At 44.6% G+C, this 15,317-nt stretch overlaps 1 protein-coding gene across 5 annotated transcripts in view; it reads left to right on the forward strand.

Annotated features, from left to right (window-relative positions):
- Positions 1–15,317, forward strand: part of GRIA3 (glutamate ionotropic receptor AMPA type subunit 3) — a 156,620-nt gene that overhangs the window by 122,045 nt on the left and 19,258 nt on the right. For 4 of the 5 annotated variants that reach the window (XR_012624607.1, XM_074835240.1, XM_074835237.1 and 1 more), the window contains 2 exons: positions 11,067–11,314; positions 11,874–11,988. Coding sequence is in view for 4 of the 5 variants with exons in the window: in XM_074835240.1 (XP_074691341.1) it covers positions 11,067–11,314; positions 11,874–11,988 (363 nt within the window). In the remaining variant the exon portion in view is untranslated. The remainder of the gene's footprint in view (positions 1–11,066; positions 11,315–11,873; positions 11,989–15,317) is intronic. The other variant, XM_074835241.1, reaches the window with a different exon arrangement.

The raw sequence follows: 15,317 nt of genomic DNA on the forward strand, positions 1-15,317 counted from the left end.
GCAAGATCTTGCATTAGGCCCTTCTCCCTTTTGTGAGAAATTGAAGGCGGCTCATACCACACCATTACCAATGTAGTTAATCACTGTTAACTAAAACTAAGGAAAAAGGAGGCCTCAAAGGACCGCTATTTTATTGTAGAATGATGTATTTTTCTCAGCAATAGTTTCAAGGGTGTCCCTGACAAAATGACTCCGCTATCCAATGGCTCCCCCGTGCCTCAGATGAAATGACTTGCTGCTCTGAAGTCAGTTCCCAATTTTTTCTGGTGGAAATGGCATTGATTGCCAGGCCTGTTAGGAGGTTCAGTAGAAAGGCCAAAGATCCTTTGGACATAATGGTTCCTGCTCTTACAGTTGGTTACTCCTACCTGGCACTGATGTTCATGAGTATTGGGTAGAGAGTTTGACACTGACATTGCTCCTGCTGTTGATAAAGACTTTAGGCTCAGTGCCTGGAGGAGTCAAACAGGCTGACAGCCTTCAAGCACAACTTAGATACTTCAGATAGTATTTTTAGGAATTTTTTGCAAAACAGCATGAAATTCACAGCTAAGGCTAAAGTCTCCATTGCTTCAGGACACAGGGGAGTGATAGCTGACTTGAGGGTACCGAGGAGTCTGCACATGCTTTCCTTGTGCCTCCTGAGTGAAGACTTCACTTCTTTTTGCATGTGGATGGCCTGCCCAGACACTTCAGTAATATTTTGCTCTTAATTAATGTTTTGCAAGAAGGCAGTACTGTTCTTTTACACCTTTGTGGGCACTTTCAACACTTGAAATTCCTCTTCATCAGTTTTCTCAAAAAGTAGTTCTTTCCAAACCAGGTCCAGATATGAGGCCTTTCTGGACTTCATAGATACATAAAATCTGATATAGAACTACAATTTTTAGGACACAGGATGTCATGTTAAGGATGGCCCCTAAGACAATCCCCCTTTTTCTCTTTTCTTGGTTTCATCAAGTCTGAATAGTTCAGCAAGAGCAGAGAGAAAAGCATGGTATGCTCTGGCAAGAGGCTTTGGGTTTCTGTCTGCATCTCTGGTTGCCCATGCTGAGGAAAGGTGCTTTGACATGGCAATGGGTACCAGAAGAAGTATGTCAATATGGTAAGAGGACTGATGAGGTATCTCTTGAAAAGAATTTTAAGTACAACTTGTTTAGCTGGTAAAACTAAAGCCGATACAGAAAACAGTTTGCTCAGACGAAAAGAAAAAAACACCAGACGGATTAGCACGAAAGCAGGAAATAAACATTTATCTGAAAAAGGAATGAAAGAACAAATGAATGGATTGACCTCAAATTCCTTGGAAATTAAAAAAGTTCCTAAAACCCATCAAGAGGATTTTGAAATACCTTCCACTAAAAGCACTTGGGATAACTAAAACCTCCACTCATGTTCAGACAGTGCTTTGCACGGGCTGTACGAGGTGGGGCTGCAGTGACACTGGTGACCTCCTGGTCCCTCCTGGCCCCAGTAAGCAAACGGCCGCCGGATCCCGCCGCGGCAGGCAGCGTGCAGGGAGGACTCCCCATTGCGGCCCCTCCCAGGGGCCCTCGGTATGGGCAGGCTGCGGCAGACAGGCCCATAGGACACAGACAGGGTGGAGGGAGGGAGAAATAAAGACCGTAATGCGTTCTGAAGCACTAGCGTGTTACACCCAGTTAGAAGGTAAAGAGCTCCTTGCTTTCCTCTGATGATAAGGTTGTGTGAAGACAAGAAGTAAGGGAAATAAATTCTACTGGCAAGCAGTTTAGGTAAGGAAAAGGCTTGAATTATGAACCAATAGCTGCTGTGCAATTTTTATGCATTCTGTGCAATCAAACGATATTGAGATCATCATTAGAGCCTATTAAAAACACCATAGTGAACTCTCTGCATGCAACATTAAGGGTTTCATCTGTAGTTAAACACTTTGATTTTTAATTTCAAAATTACTTTGCTAGTGAAGATGAAGGACTTGTTTCTAGCACAGCATTCATACAAATGCTTTGCTTTTGCCTTTGGATAAAACTATGATTAGCAGTGTTAAGCTTTCTGTGTTCTTGGCATCGAGCAAAACAACACAGTCATCATAAACGCTTGACAAAAATATTGAAGTGTGATTGTATTTATGGACTTTAAAGAACAGAACATCACAGAAAAGTGATAGTTTCAAATATGAGCTGTATAGATCTTTGGTAGGGAATGTGGCAGCGATTAATCAGAGAAAGTAATGTGTTTTAACTGTTTTTCAACGTAGAAAGTGTGAAAAACTTATTCACCCATATATTCTCTCTCCCTTCCCTGTTTGATATAGGTGGGGATCTGCACAAATATTAAATTGTGAATGTATGTGTGCAGAGGGATCACAGCCATCTCTGTTGCATGAATGAGGGATGGTCTATTTGTGGGTGGTTTTTTCTCTTAATCTGTTGAACCTCCTTTTTGCCACATGGCTAACAGGCAGTTTTAAAGACAGCAGGAAATCAAATGTGACATAATTACAAAAGAAATGGTTTCCCATGAAGTGATCTAATGTCTTTAAGCCTATAGATTGGAGAGGAGAATGTATCCTTACGGGAACTAAAATTAACAGCTCATCTATCATCCGCTCCTTAGAAAGGAAATGTTTGGATGGTACTGGGGTTAAGGTGGCTGAACCATTTTACTAATTTCAGCAATCAAGCCAGGATTTAACGAAGCTTTCGGTCAACACTTAATAACAAATATTTGAATAAATCTCTCCTTTATGTTCAATAACAGATGGCATTTGTCTATCAGCTCTACTTATGTTTGTGGTTTAGGCTTTCCAGCTCACCTGTGTGTGGATGCTGCTCAGAGGTGGATCTCCGTAAGAGCAGGGTTGCCGGCTGCGCGACAGGGGTGAATGGATTCCCTGGGTGAGGCAGGGCGGGTGGGTGCAGCCCCTGGGGAGCCTGGCACAGCAGCTAGCAGTGGGTTAACGCCGTAACTGTGTCTGCACCACAGAGGCCAAGCAGAGAGCGCCTAGGGGAAAATCACTTGCTGTTTGAATGTTCTACTTTTTGGAGAGCAGCTCTATGATAATGATAATGACATTGCTCAAGACAGCAAGGACCCTGGTTTTTCAAGTCTCTCCTACTTTACGTAATACTGCTGTGTCACATTAATACATGCTTGTTAGGGATTCATTTAAAATACATGGGTGCTGATAAATTACTCACAGTGCTGCTACTGTTACTGTTGCATAATTAGAAAATACATGAAGGTTTAGAAACTAATGATGTGAATATGAAACATCCCCTCTTGCAGTCCACTGGGATTTCTCCATCATTGCCTCTATATTGGCCTATTCTGTCTGGAGCTGAAAACTCATTAGACCTGACAGCGTTCAGATCGTGTGCTGGAAACGCCGTTCTCTGTTAATTTATTACGGACCAAATCCAGAGCAGGGCTGGTGTGCCGCTCAGTTGCCCAGACAAGCCTACTCTACTAAATATGTCACTGCTGGAAAGATGCCCCTTAGCCTGAAGGCTGACGTAATCCCTCCCTCCGGCAGGCTTGGGTGCCTGCTGCCTCCTGCTCCCCAGGCAGGCAGGCAGACAGACAGACAGACAGACAGACACGCTCGCAGAGCACAGCCGTCCTGATCCCCAGCGCTGCCACCCAGCCCCGGTTGTCTCCCAGCGCTCGCAGTGCGCTTCCTTGGGCTGAGCGCTGGCCGAGCGCCGGCTCTGGCCGTGAATCACAGAGGATTTACAAAGGCAGCTTGTCTCTTGGTAAAAACTTCCATTTTAATTTCCCCATCAGTACTGCAACGGGGAGGAATGGATGGCAGCAATAAAGTGAGGAGATGAATATACACGTAGTCTGAAGTTCAATGTTGTGCCAGGAAAGGATGTCTTAAATTCTTGATTTACATTCTGCTGCTCAGACTGTTACTGACATGTCAGCCACGTCTAGTTACAGCCAGAGTGACTCTTTGCTTGTCTGTTTGTGTGAGCAGAGCTCACTCCACAAAAGATGTCTGTTAAAGCAGCTACAGCGCGTTACCTGCCTGCTGCCGATGCTCACATTTTCAAAATGACCATCACACACAGGAAGAAAGTCTCAAAAGAAAACTCCTACAATATTGTATTATTTTTGTAAGATAAAGTTTCTTTTGTAATTGGGCCACTATATATGTCAGGTGTAGAAAACTGCAGTGTTGCTGAAGCCTGGAGGGTTTTTTTGCAGGCTGCTTCCCCAGCTGCCTGTGTGTGCAGCACTGCCATTGACCCTCCTTCCCCACCACCGCCTCCTCCATGAGCTGCTGGCTGGACTCCCGTCCTTGCTCTGGGATATTACTATTTTTCACCAGTTCACGCTTTCTTTTCCATTTATGCATATGTTACCAAAGATTTGTGTATTCCTGCAAATATGCAGACTAGTTTACATACTCATGCTTGAACCTTGATTATCTGTGGCATCCCACAAATTCATAAACCATGGGTAGAGTTTGGTAGGTTTGGGGGTTATCTTGCTAAAAGAGAAATGCCCTGTGCATGCTCATGGCATCTGACCTACTTTCTTCTGTGAGAATGTAATAAAAACAAGAGGTTCATGTAATGATGGGATTGATTTTTCTGTCCATATAGGTAAGTAAATTGCTGGCATCACAAGTTATCTGTGGCTAAAAGCTGTGACATTGATCTATTAGACTTTGCCCTATGACCTTCAGTAAATGACATCTCTGCTTTCATGTCTGCACTTGGGAAAGGGGACTAATGGTGCCCTCTGGCCTTCATGAGATCTATTTTTACCTTCTCAGTAAAGAGCTTGGAAATCTCAGGCAGAGGGACCTTACTAATAATATTTATCATGTTCTTATTATTAATGTAGCATCATTAGGCCAGCCTCCATGTGCTCCAGAGCTGATATTGGTCTAGGGGCTCCAACCACTGTCCCTCGCTCCTCCCAGAAGCAGCTGTGGCAGGGGTGACTTGACGTCAAGCTTGCAGGGGAGCGGAAAGGCATCAAATCAAAGCCTTCTCCAAAAGACCAAGACACTCCATTGCAGTTTGCCATATTGAAAGCCCAAGAAAGCAACTGCCTAAAACCGCTGGATCTCAAAGTGATCCCCAAGCCAGGCAACAGCAGTGGTACCAAGGCAGTCTTCTAGGATTTTTTCACTCCTGTTTAGTAACTTGCTTTTTAATGGTTCATAAGCTACTGGATTCATTAGCTGCTGTAGAAGAGCTAATTGCACATGCGGAAGAAAAGCGATGAGTGATGATAATGAAGCTGAGGTTCAAACTTAACTACCTAAGTTCATATCAGTGAGGTGTGCATCTATATAAAGGCAGCATGTATTATTCAGATTAAATACCTGCACTGTTTTTAGTACGGACCTTTGTGTTTTGTATCAGCAACATCTGTCTGACTTAGGGCTATAAATTTCCCTTGTTAAAGAGCTATAAAGTGTCATAGGGCTGGTGTAGCAGAGGAGTGTGTTAACTCTGCTGCTTTAGGTCATTTATCGATGTCTCTGCCTACCTTTGTATGCGTGCCGTGGTCAGGGGCTCCGTACGCTTTGCACTTGTCTCCCATTTGCTGCTCTTCCCTGTTGGATTTACTGCATTTCAATGTATACTGACCTACTCCAAAGTATATTAAAGTTTACATAGTCTGGACCCATCCCTGAGAGAGATCAGGCAGCTGTAACTGGCTTCCTTCTGGGTCTTCTCCCTCTCCAGTGTGCCTGTTCCATTTCTTACACTGATACTGCCCAGCATGAAACATTCTCCTGTCCTTCCTTATAGCCCAGCACCTGAATTACTGGGGGGATCTTATCTCTTTCTCTCCTCCTTTTTTTTAAGCTTGTTTATCACTCTTCTAGATTTGAAGACAGAGGTAAAAAAATTAACATGAGTATAATCTAAAATTTTAAACATAGAGTAAAAAAGGGAGAATACATAGATTAATTTTAAAAGTAAAATTGATTTGGGTGACTGGATGATCAACAATAATCACCTGTAAGAGAACATTTTGAGCTTGATGGCTAGGAAATAATTTCCTGGTGCCTGTCAGAAGAAACAAAGGACCATTTTGGTCATTTTAGTAAAATAGCCCAATGGGGTGCATGAGAGCATTTTGAAGAAGACCTACAGGTTGCAGGGAAGGTGGCAGAGAGGGCAAAATGTTCTAAAATAGGCAAAGGACATCCCTGTAACATCCTTTAACTATAGAGGGAAAATGCTGTTTCTTTCAAATATAATAGCTTCACCACTACTCAGTGGTGGAGGAGGTGACACAATGTCACTTCTAGCAGAAGTGTGAGACAGATGTCTGCAGAAGGGGAAAGGTAATTCGGTCAATGGGAGAAGGCTTCAGTCACAAAGATATTTTAGAGCTAAATTTAACCAATGTCAAGGAATCATCTAAGATGTGCTGGGTTTTGCAGTATATCTCTAGGCGGTTTGGAATGTGCAAAAGTGAAACCAAGGCATCTGGTTGTGCTCAGCTGGAGCCAGGTTTGCGGGTGCTGGGTTTTTGTCGTCGTTGAATGGATTGAAGAAATAACCGCAATTGAGAGGTAAACCTGCCCCCTTCCTGCTGCTGGTAACGCATGCCCAGCCCCATCCGGGTGCGCTTTTTGATGCTCTGGCACACTCTGGGTTTGCTTGACTTTTCATTTCAGCGCTGGAGCCAACCACGCATCAAAACTAAGAGAATTAGAATGAAAGATGGTGTTAAAATTCTGGACTGATTGAATTGGCACCTTCTTTTAAAATGAACGCATTGCTACCCAGAAGCAATGTGTATTTAAGTACTAGTTAGTAATGGGCCAAGTGAAGTGACTCCTCAGCATGAGAGCTGCTGGCTCTGCTGACACGAAAGGGAGCTGCCTACACCCTTGTGCTGAGGTGTGTGTGGCTCATTCTTCTGCATAAACATCTCTAAATAAAGAAAAAAGCCAGCACTATTGACAAAGCAAAGGCCAGCTCTATTTATATCTGCAGTAAGGCTGCAGTAATGAAAAGACACTTTAATGTGTCCCAAGGCCTAGATGAAACACTGAAAATGTTGCTTTTAAGAAAAAAATGATAATAATATCCCCTTGAAATCCCGAGGAAATGTGTGTGACAGACTTCTTGAGAGCAATATCAAAGAAATGCAGTAGGAGTTGCAGAGCACAGGGAGTTACTGCAGTTATGGGGTTTGAATTGGTTTAAATCTTTGCTTTTAAGCTTTTTTTCTAAATATCTTTTTAAAAGTAACACTTTAATGAGAGGGAGAATGTTTTACTGTCGCTGAACTCTAGCAGCAGTGCAGTTCTGTCAGACCTTAGCTTATTTTGGAGTATAAATCCTTTCTCTATAGTTGCTCCTGCTGCCTGGCCCCTCTCGCAGGTGTCAGACTCCAGGGGGGGCACGCAGGCTCTGGCAGGGGCTGGGAGTGTCTGCAGAGGAGGACAGATGGGTGAAAATGTTCTTTCAGCACAGGATTTGCAGCTTGAGAAAGGGAAGAAATTTTCCTTTTCAGAAAGTCTTTTCGGGGTTTCTGTGGGTTTTTTTGAGGCAATTAGAAAATTGGAAAAAGGAAAATATTTACTCAAAATACTGTCTTTCATTTCATCTCATTGTGTCTTTGACCACCTTTTGTCAACTGGTTGTTTCATGTTGTTGACCAGGTATAAAATATGGCTCCTGGGGCAGAAAATGCCCTCAAGCATTTCCGAGTGGGTTTGCAGGGTTCCCAGCTCATCTGGAAGCCTCCTCATAAATCGTTATTTTGGCCTCACTCTGAATTTAGGGGAATGGCTGCAAAGAGCAGCACTAACTGAGCAGGATGCAGTGGCCGGAGCCCATCACCTCCCCAGTCCCCGCTCCCAGGCCATCCGTGGGTCCTCACCCAGACTCCCCCACTAGGCTCTGGCCACTCCAAAACCAACACGTACCTGATGCATTTTATTTTAACCTTTCCCAGTCAATACCTGCTGTGTTCATTTCTAGCTTGCATTTTTGTCTATTTCTACTAGACTGCTATACTAATTTCGTTAATTTGATAATAACAAGATATTATGAAAATACCACTTGGCAGAAGAAGAGGTGGGCAATGATCATATAGCAATGTAGTGATTTTTATTAACCACATCATCCAAAAGAGTTAAATGAAGGGAGCAAACTATAAAGCTTAGGCTATTTGTTAAAGCTGAAAAGAGATCCGGTTTTGAGTTGTGGAATTCAGCTTTTTGAAGCATGAATGATGATATTCACCCTTCGCCCTTGGAGCAGGGAACGTGCTTTGTTTGGACCATTTGCAGCCCTGAGCATGCTGCTGGCACTCATCAGATAACTGTTATTATTAACAATGCACAGATGTATTGGCAATTGCTTTTAGGTAGTCAGGCCAGCTGGAAAGAGTATGAAAGAACTTATTAAAGACAGATATTCCGGTGTGAGTTAGAAGATGAAAAGGAAAAGAAATTCTGGTTTATCTGTGTAATTAAAGGCACACTGCAGAGGAAAACAAGCAAAAGCATGCGTAGTGCATGCACAATTTTTGAAGGCCACTTTACCTTGCTAAGAGATATAAAGAGAAAGAGTAAAGCTGTATTTTTACCTTCCTTTTGTCCCTTAGATGCCCATTTGCAAATATAAATGGGCAGGTGCATTTGTATTATTCATGTTAAAAGAAAACGAAGGTTGTGAGGACAACAAGCACCTTGAAACTAGGACATGCCAGAATTGCCCTTGCTCACGCGGTCTCTGCGTTGGCCAGCCAGGCTGTTTCTGTTCCCTTTCTGTGTGAGGGAGCTGCACAAGAAGAGCAGGCAGGTCAGCCGTGGGCAATGCTGTGCCTTGGGCCAAGGCGTGCTCTGCCTGAGCTGCTGCTTGCACAGGTGTGGGCTCTGCTGCCCACAGGGCACAAGGACAGTGGCAGCCACTGAGCCGGTGGCAGCCACCACCTCCCAGCATCTCTGGTGGCCCTGGGGTCCCCATGGCCCCTCCGGCAGGTGATGGGTGCCTCGGAGCACTACCATGCCCTCGGCAGCTCCCAGCAGGGAAGGAGATGGGAAAATGCCCACCTGCATCAAGGGGGTTGTTGGAAAAGCAGGAGACCCAGGTCAGCATGCTCAGAGAGGCGCCTCAGGTAATGGGTGATAAAGCAGCTACCAGCGTGTTTTAGCTGCTGGCCCGTGGGTGCCGGCCCGAGAGCCCCAGCGAGACGTCTCTCCTTGGGCAGAGCCCGCGGTCCCGCCGTCGGCTGGGGCTCGGAGCTGCCCTGTCCCACCCCAGCTATCGGGGGCTGGCAGAGGCAGTGAGGCAGTGCCAGGTGGTGTGGGCGCAGGGCAGCGGGGACCCGCTCCCACCAGGAGCTGGCTGCTGCGCTTCCCCCCGTGGCTTCAGAGCCACAGGCCTCATCTTGGGTTATTCAGTGTTTGCTATTGCAGGGAGAAGCCAGGCAAATCCCCTGATTCCTTCTTTTACCTGTGTAAGGACCATTTCAGGCCCCATTTATATCCCACTTCCTCCCACTGCTTCTTCACTCCTGATGCTGGATGAACGAAGCTGTACAGCCCATCTTTAGCCAAGAAGTGCTCTCAGTTGAAATCCTTGCTGGTTTTTCACACCCCACCACCCAGTCAGCTCCTTACAAAGCTGCACTGTATTATTGTCTCTCTGATTTCCTATTGTCGATTGGGCTGATTTTAATTGGTTTGCATTTTTAGTTGTTTTTCAGCTCATCAGGAAGGATAATTAAAATAAAATCTTCCCTTCCGTGCTCCCCTCCATCCATCATAGCGACACTAGCTGAGCACGTTAATCTGAAGAATGGTAAAGTCAGGTCTTACTCCCTGTGAAATATTTGGAGACTGGTTGTTAAGCATTACATTATTCAAAACACATTAAATTGTCCTGAATGAGGAGGAAACATGTCTCGATCATCAAGCTGACGGACATTAACAGTCTTCTGCCACAAGTTTGTTAAATTTGAACTAGATTTAGCTACTGCCTGCCTCATTCCCATTCTGCAAGGAAAGCTGTGGACAGGAAACTGGCAAGGAGTAGGAGGCATAAATTCGAGATACCCACAGCTTCGACCGAAAGCCTTATATAAATCCTTCGGATTTCTAGACTTTAGAGAAATACAGTTGGCATTACTGCCTTCTGTCGACCAAGCAGGAAAGTTTAACCAGTAGCCCAGGATACAAATGCTTAAGAGTCTGGAGGTGGCTTTAAGATCTGAGGGTGGTTTAAATGTTACTGATGGGGAAGAGGGAGAAGGGGAAGTAACACATTTCTCAACATTTCCAGGTTCACAAAACCTGTATGCTGAGCTAGAGGCTGTTAGGATTGGCTCAGGCTCAAAATGAGGAAAACAGGAAAAGAATATATATATACATGACATACAAGCAGCTAACCAGCAATTTTTTTCAGTTTACTGTTAATATTTGTGTTTGCTATCTTTAGGAAAATGTGAAACTGAATTTTGGAAGTCTGACTATTGATTTATAAAGGATTTTGTAATTACTATTTATATCCCTCATATGAGCATCACTATTAGAAGCCACTAGAGCTGCCCTGGTCTCCTATATCATAGACCTGCCATTGCTGCTGTGAAAACAGACTCCTGCCTTGCTGGGAACTTGTAATAAGCAAATGTTGGTGCTTCCTAGCTGCGAGTTAGCACAAAAACCAATGCTGAGGATTTGTGCGAATAGGAGAGGCTTCTTTTGCATCTGTTGGCCGTGATGGATGAGCTAGGATTTAACATCCTCCCTCTGGTTCAGCAGCAGAGCAGCATGCAGGCGGCTAAACCCATCGCAGAGCAGGAACAGAGGCACCAGGACAGGCACGCGCCATTTCTCATTCTGAGTGCCGGGCTGCCAATTACATGGCAATTAGTAGAATAAATGTCTGAGATATGTTTCCCCCTCCCCAACTATTTTATGGTTTGGTCATTGTTCAGGGGGCAATATGTCTCTCTCCAAGCTACCTTGACTTTTTTATTTGTTAGCCTTAATCAGTTAAAGGGTGTTAATTATACCTCTAAGCCCAAGGAGCTCAGTCTTGTGCCCTTGCCAACATGGCTCTTCATTTCCCTCCTTTCGTCTCTCCCAGAGGTCAAAAATAGCCGTCTATGAGAAAATGTGGTCGTACATGAAGTCGGCCGAGCCCTCGGTGTTCACCAAAACGACAGCAGACGGGGTGGCGAGGGTGCGGAAGTCGAAGGGGAAGTTTGCCTTCCTGCTGGAGTCAACGATGAACGAGTACATCGAGCAGCGCAAGCCCTGCGACACCATGAAAGTTGGAGGCAACCTGGATTCCAAGGGCTATGGTGTAGCAACACCCAAAGGCTCAGCATTAAGGTGGGTGGAATAATATAACAATATCCATGTTGTTATAGTATTCCACCTACCCTGATGTATTGTGTTGTCATTTTCTTTCTTGTGGATTTTGAGGTAACTTTAAAGTTTAAAATCTTCAATATTCCATGGAGTTAAATAAGACGGTAAATTATGGTTTCGTTTATTTAATGCATCCATTTTTTTAGTGTTCTCTTCGTGTTGTCCTTTCTGATTGTTTGTTGCTGTTTTAATTTTACAGTTCAATGGCTTTTTCAATTTAAATGGTAAAAGCCGAGTTAACCTGCCATATGTGACGAATGTTAACTGCATGATGTGGTGTTCTTGTTACTTTTTTTCTCAAAGACGATTTCCCCATCCCGCACACTTCAGTTTTGAGCAAATGTTATCCTCCATGCCACCTTCCAATATTTAACCCTGTATTTGCTGTACAGACATTTTGATAGCTCCACGTTCTGTGAAATTTTAGCCAATTTGTCCTCTTGTGCTCCTTTTTTTATACGTTACGATTTCCTAAGCATTTGTGCATTTTTTCTTACAAGTTATGTTTTATCGTTTCAAGAAATGCTGTTAACCTGGCAGTATTAAAACTGAATGAGCAAGGCCTCTTGGACAAATTGAAAAACAAATGGTGGTACGACAAAGGAGAGTGCGGCAGCGGGGGAGGTGACTCCAAGGTCAGCCTCAATGTCACCACAATCGGGTACCTTAGCAAAGAGTAATCGGCAAGGCTGTTATTTTACTTCTCAAGGAAAAAAAAAAGAAAAACAACAAAAATACGGATTAATACCATTTGAATAATTGTGGTGGGGAAAAAAAAAGCCATTTGCTTGCCCAGTAGCTCTTTCAAAGAAATGGTCTTATTTAATATCATCAGCAGGCTTGGTCAAGCTTGGAAACCTTATTTAACTAACAGATAGAAAGTCCAGTATTGGTGGGACCTACGCAGAGCAAATCAGTACTTGTAACTGTACAAGAAACCAGTGATCACATTTGGCCGCCGTACTAACCCCTGAGGGCAAGGCTCCGGTCCTTCTCCACGGTTTAGCTGTGATCTAGAGTGGTTTTTGAGAGGCTTTTTTCTCCAGGATCAGCCTGCCAGCACATACCTGGAGGCAAGAGGGCTCCCTTCTCCTTTGCTCTTTTGGGGAGGGGTCAAGGAAACCAGTACCAGCACGTGCTGCTTTGCTGTCTGGAACTGGAATTGGTGCCACCAGAGCCCCTGGGAGAAAGTCTGGTCTTGGGAGAAGAGCTGCTTGGGTGGGTCTGTAGCTCAGGGAGAGAAAGGGTGGCTGCTCATCTAATTGCAGCATGGGCTCAAGAGATGAGTCAAGCAACAATCACAGCAAAGACATGATGTTAAGCAGAGGTGGTAGTCACCCATTAATGCTAGAGCTTGCAATAGGTGAAGCTGAAACAAGAGGTAGGTTGCTTGCAACAGGAAAGTGTATCGATGCACTAAACTGGAAATGAATCTTAAGGAAAGAAGTTTTGGTAGTTTTGCCTAGAATATTCAAACGTCACCTTTTGTATGCCACTGACCAGTCTCTGCGCACACCTGTGCAGGAGAGTCTGTTTGCTGTGCTTTTGAAACAGATGTGGATTAAAATCCTAGCTCCAGTGACAGCAGTGGCAAAACTGTCACTGCCTTCTGCTGAGCTGAGGCTTCCCCCAGTCTTTCAAGCAGCCTGTACAGTAGCAAGGCTCTCAAAGTTGCTTCAATGAGCTTCTGTATTGCAAAAGTTAACTAGTGTGCTTTCATATTGCCAACCTTACCCTGTAAAACTGGCAATTTCTGCAGTCTTTAACCTGGTGAGGGGAAGCTGTAGCTAGAGTAGACTGGGTACTATTGGTCACCCTGAGTACAGGAATTACCAAGAAAATTAATTTAAAATACATTGTTATGCTGAAAAGTACTGAGATAAATCTTCATAGTGACACTCTCCTACAGCTAGTAAAACCAGTTCCTTAAGGAACAATAACTCCTTATAAAAATGCTTCAGCTTTGGTCCAAAATCAATAATAACAGTATTTTCAGTAAACTGCAGTTTCGGACAATTACTGCAAATTACTGCTGCATTCTGTTAATAAGAGTTGCTTACACTTGGCTACGTAGAAAATTACTCGGCTGCTCATCTCTGATGTTAGCCAAAGCCACTGTGTAATAATAAAGGAAGGAAAAGCTCTGGAATTCGTGTTTGTTCAATAACTGGAGGTCTGCAGTGCTCAGCAGCAGCCTGGAAACGAGCATGAGCTTTTTTATGCTTTTTAGCTCTGCTGCTCATCCTTCACACAACATTTTTATATAATGTTACACTTGCCAGTATATTAAATGTTTAATATTCTCCTGGGATTCAGCACTGCATCGTCTAATGCTGCCTCCATGAAAGAAAATTCTTTGTACAAACCAGCTTCAATGAACTTCATTGCTTCAAGTTCATTGAATTAAACCCAGCCAACTAATGCTTACAGCCCTAAGGAAACTAAAAAAGGATTTTTAAATGGCCATAATTAGGGCAGAGCCATCCTTCTATTTTTGCTTGTGCTGAAAGACCTTTTACAAAGAGCGATACCATCCATTAGCAAGCCCTTGGCCCTGGTCAGTGAATGTCAGGTGTGCTGTGATGCCACGGAGAGGTGTCCGGTGAGGAGGGAAGGGGAGCAAACATGATGACGCGTGTTTTGCTGCTTTAATCCGTAAATCACAAAACGCTGTCTTTCTGCAGTTTGTCATAACACGCTGTGATGAAGGACTGCTTGTTTGTTTGAGCTACAGACGTTGACTCTCGGGGGCACGGCTCAACTGGCAGAAGTCCCCAGGGAGGAGAACGTGGGTCAGAGAAGACCTCCTGCAGAAGGCTAAGCTAGGGGAGGCAGGGAAGGGGTTAGCTGTTGTTTCTAGAGATGTTGTGAATCAAAGGGCTTTTTTTGTTACGAAGTGGTTTTGCTTTTGAGGTAGCATTTTGTAGGCACTGAATGCTGCAGGCTGTGATGCCACGGCGTTGCGGCAGACAGGCAGATGCCTTCCTGGCAATGCTCACCCCCATCATCGGCCACTAACGCTGAGTTCAGGCTGTGCCCCAGCCCCGTGGGAGCCCGCTGCCCTCTCGGGGTAGCTGAGCACCAGGGCTGCCCCCCAGGTGCTACGGCCCTGACAGTTTCGCTGGCCTCTCTCTCCTCCTCTCCGTCCTCCCACCAGAAGCCTGAGTTTCCCTCATCATCTCATTCCATCTCTCTGATTAATTGTTTATATGAACACGGCTTCATTTATAGAGCATTTCAGAGGAGTTGCTTCAAAACTGTTCTTTTTTTCCCCTTTTCCTTTAAAGGAGGCAGTAGCTGGGGGGGAATCGGAGAGGACGGGGTGATGGAGGTGCCTCAGGTGGAGATGCAGACCTCACACCCCGTCACAGAAGGCGGCACAGGGACCGTTACTCACTCGGGGCAGCTCTCTCTACCGGCTAAGCTGACAGACCACTTCTCAGCTTCACCAGTAGAGACCCAGGCTTGGGAAACTGCCGCCTCGAGTTTGTAATCAGCCGCTTCCTGCCTACTGCTAATGAGTTGTGTGTAGCTGTGCATCCTTGCAGACTGATGGTGCCAGTTTCTTAAGCTGAATTCCTCTGTGCAATCTGATATTCTAGCTTGCGCTGAAAGCCAGAGGTAAGTATGCAGCCTGTTTGCTTGTGCCAGTGCCCATCATTGTACCGCAAAGAACCCAGTCACCCAGAAAATACCCTCCCATCCTCTTCCTCCCTGCGGTTTAGCATGTGGTTCACCTGTGCTTGGTGATGAATGATTCTGAGTTGTGACTGCACCTCTTGTTATCGTATCTTCATCGCCATTGGAAAATTAAACAGTGACTTTAAATTTCACCAGGATTTTGAGTCTTACAGCAGGAGGAATAAACGGTGTTCAACTGACTTTCTGCAACTTTTTTAATCTATTTGGTTACACAGACTGTAAGGTTAGTCTTGTGAGCATCCCATGCTCCTGGGGTCCACTT

Source organism: Strix aluco, chromosome 10 (assembly GCF_031877795.1).
Source record: "Strix aluco isolate bStrAlu1 chromosome 10, bStrAlu1.hap1, whole genome shotgun sequence".
Classification (NCBI taxonomy): Eukaryota; Metazoa; Chordata; class Aves; order Strigiformes; family Strigidae; genus Strix; species Strix aluco.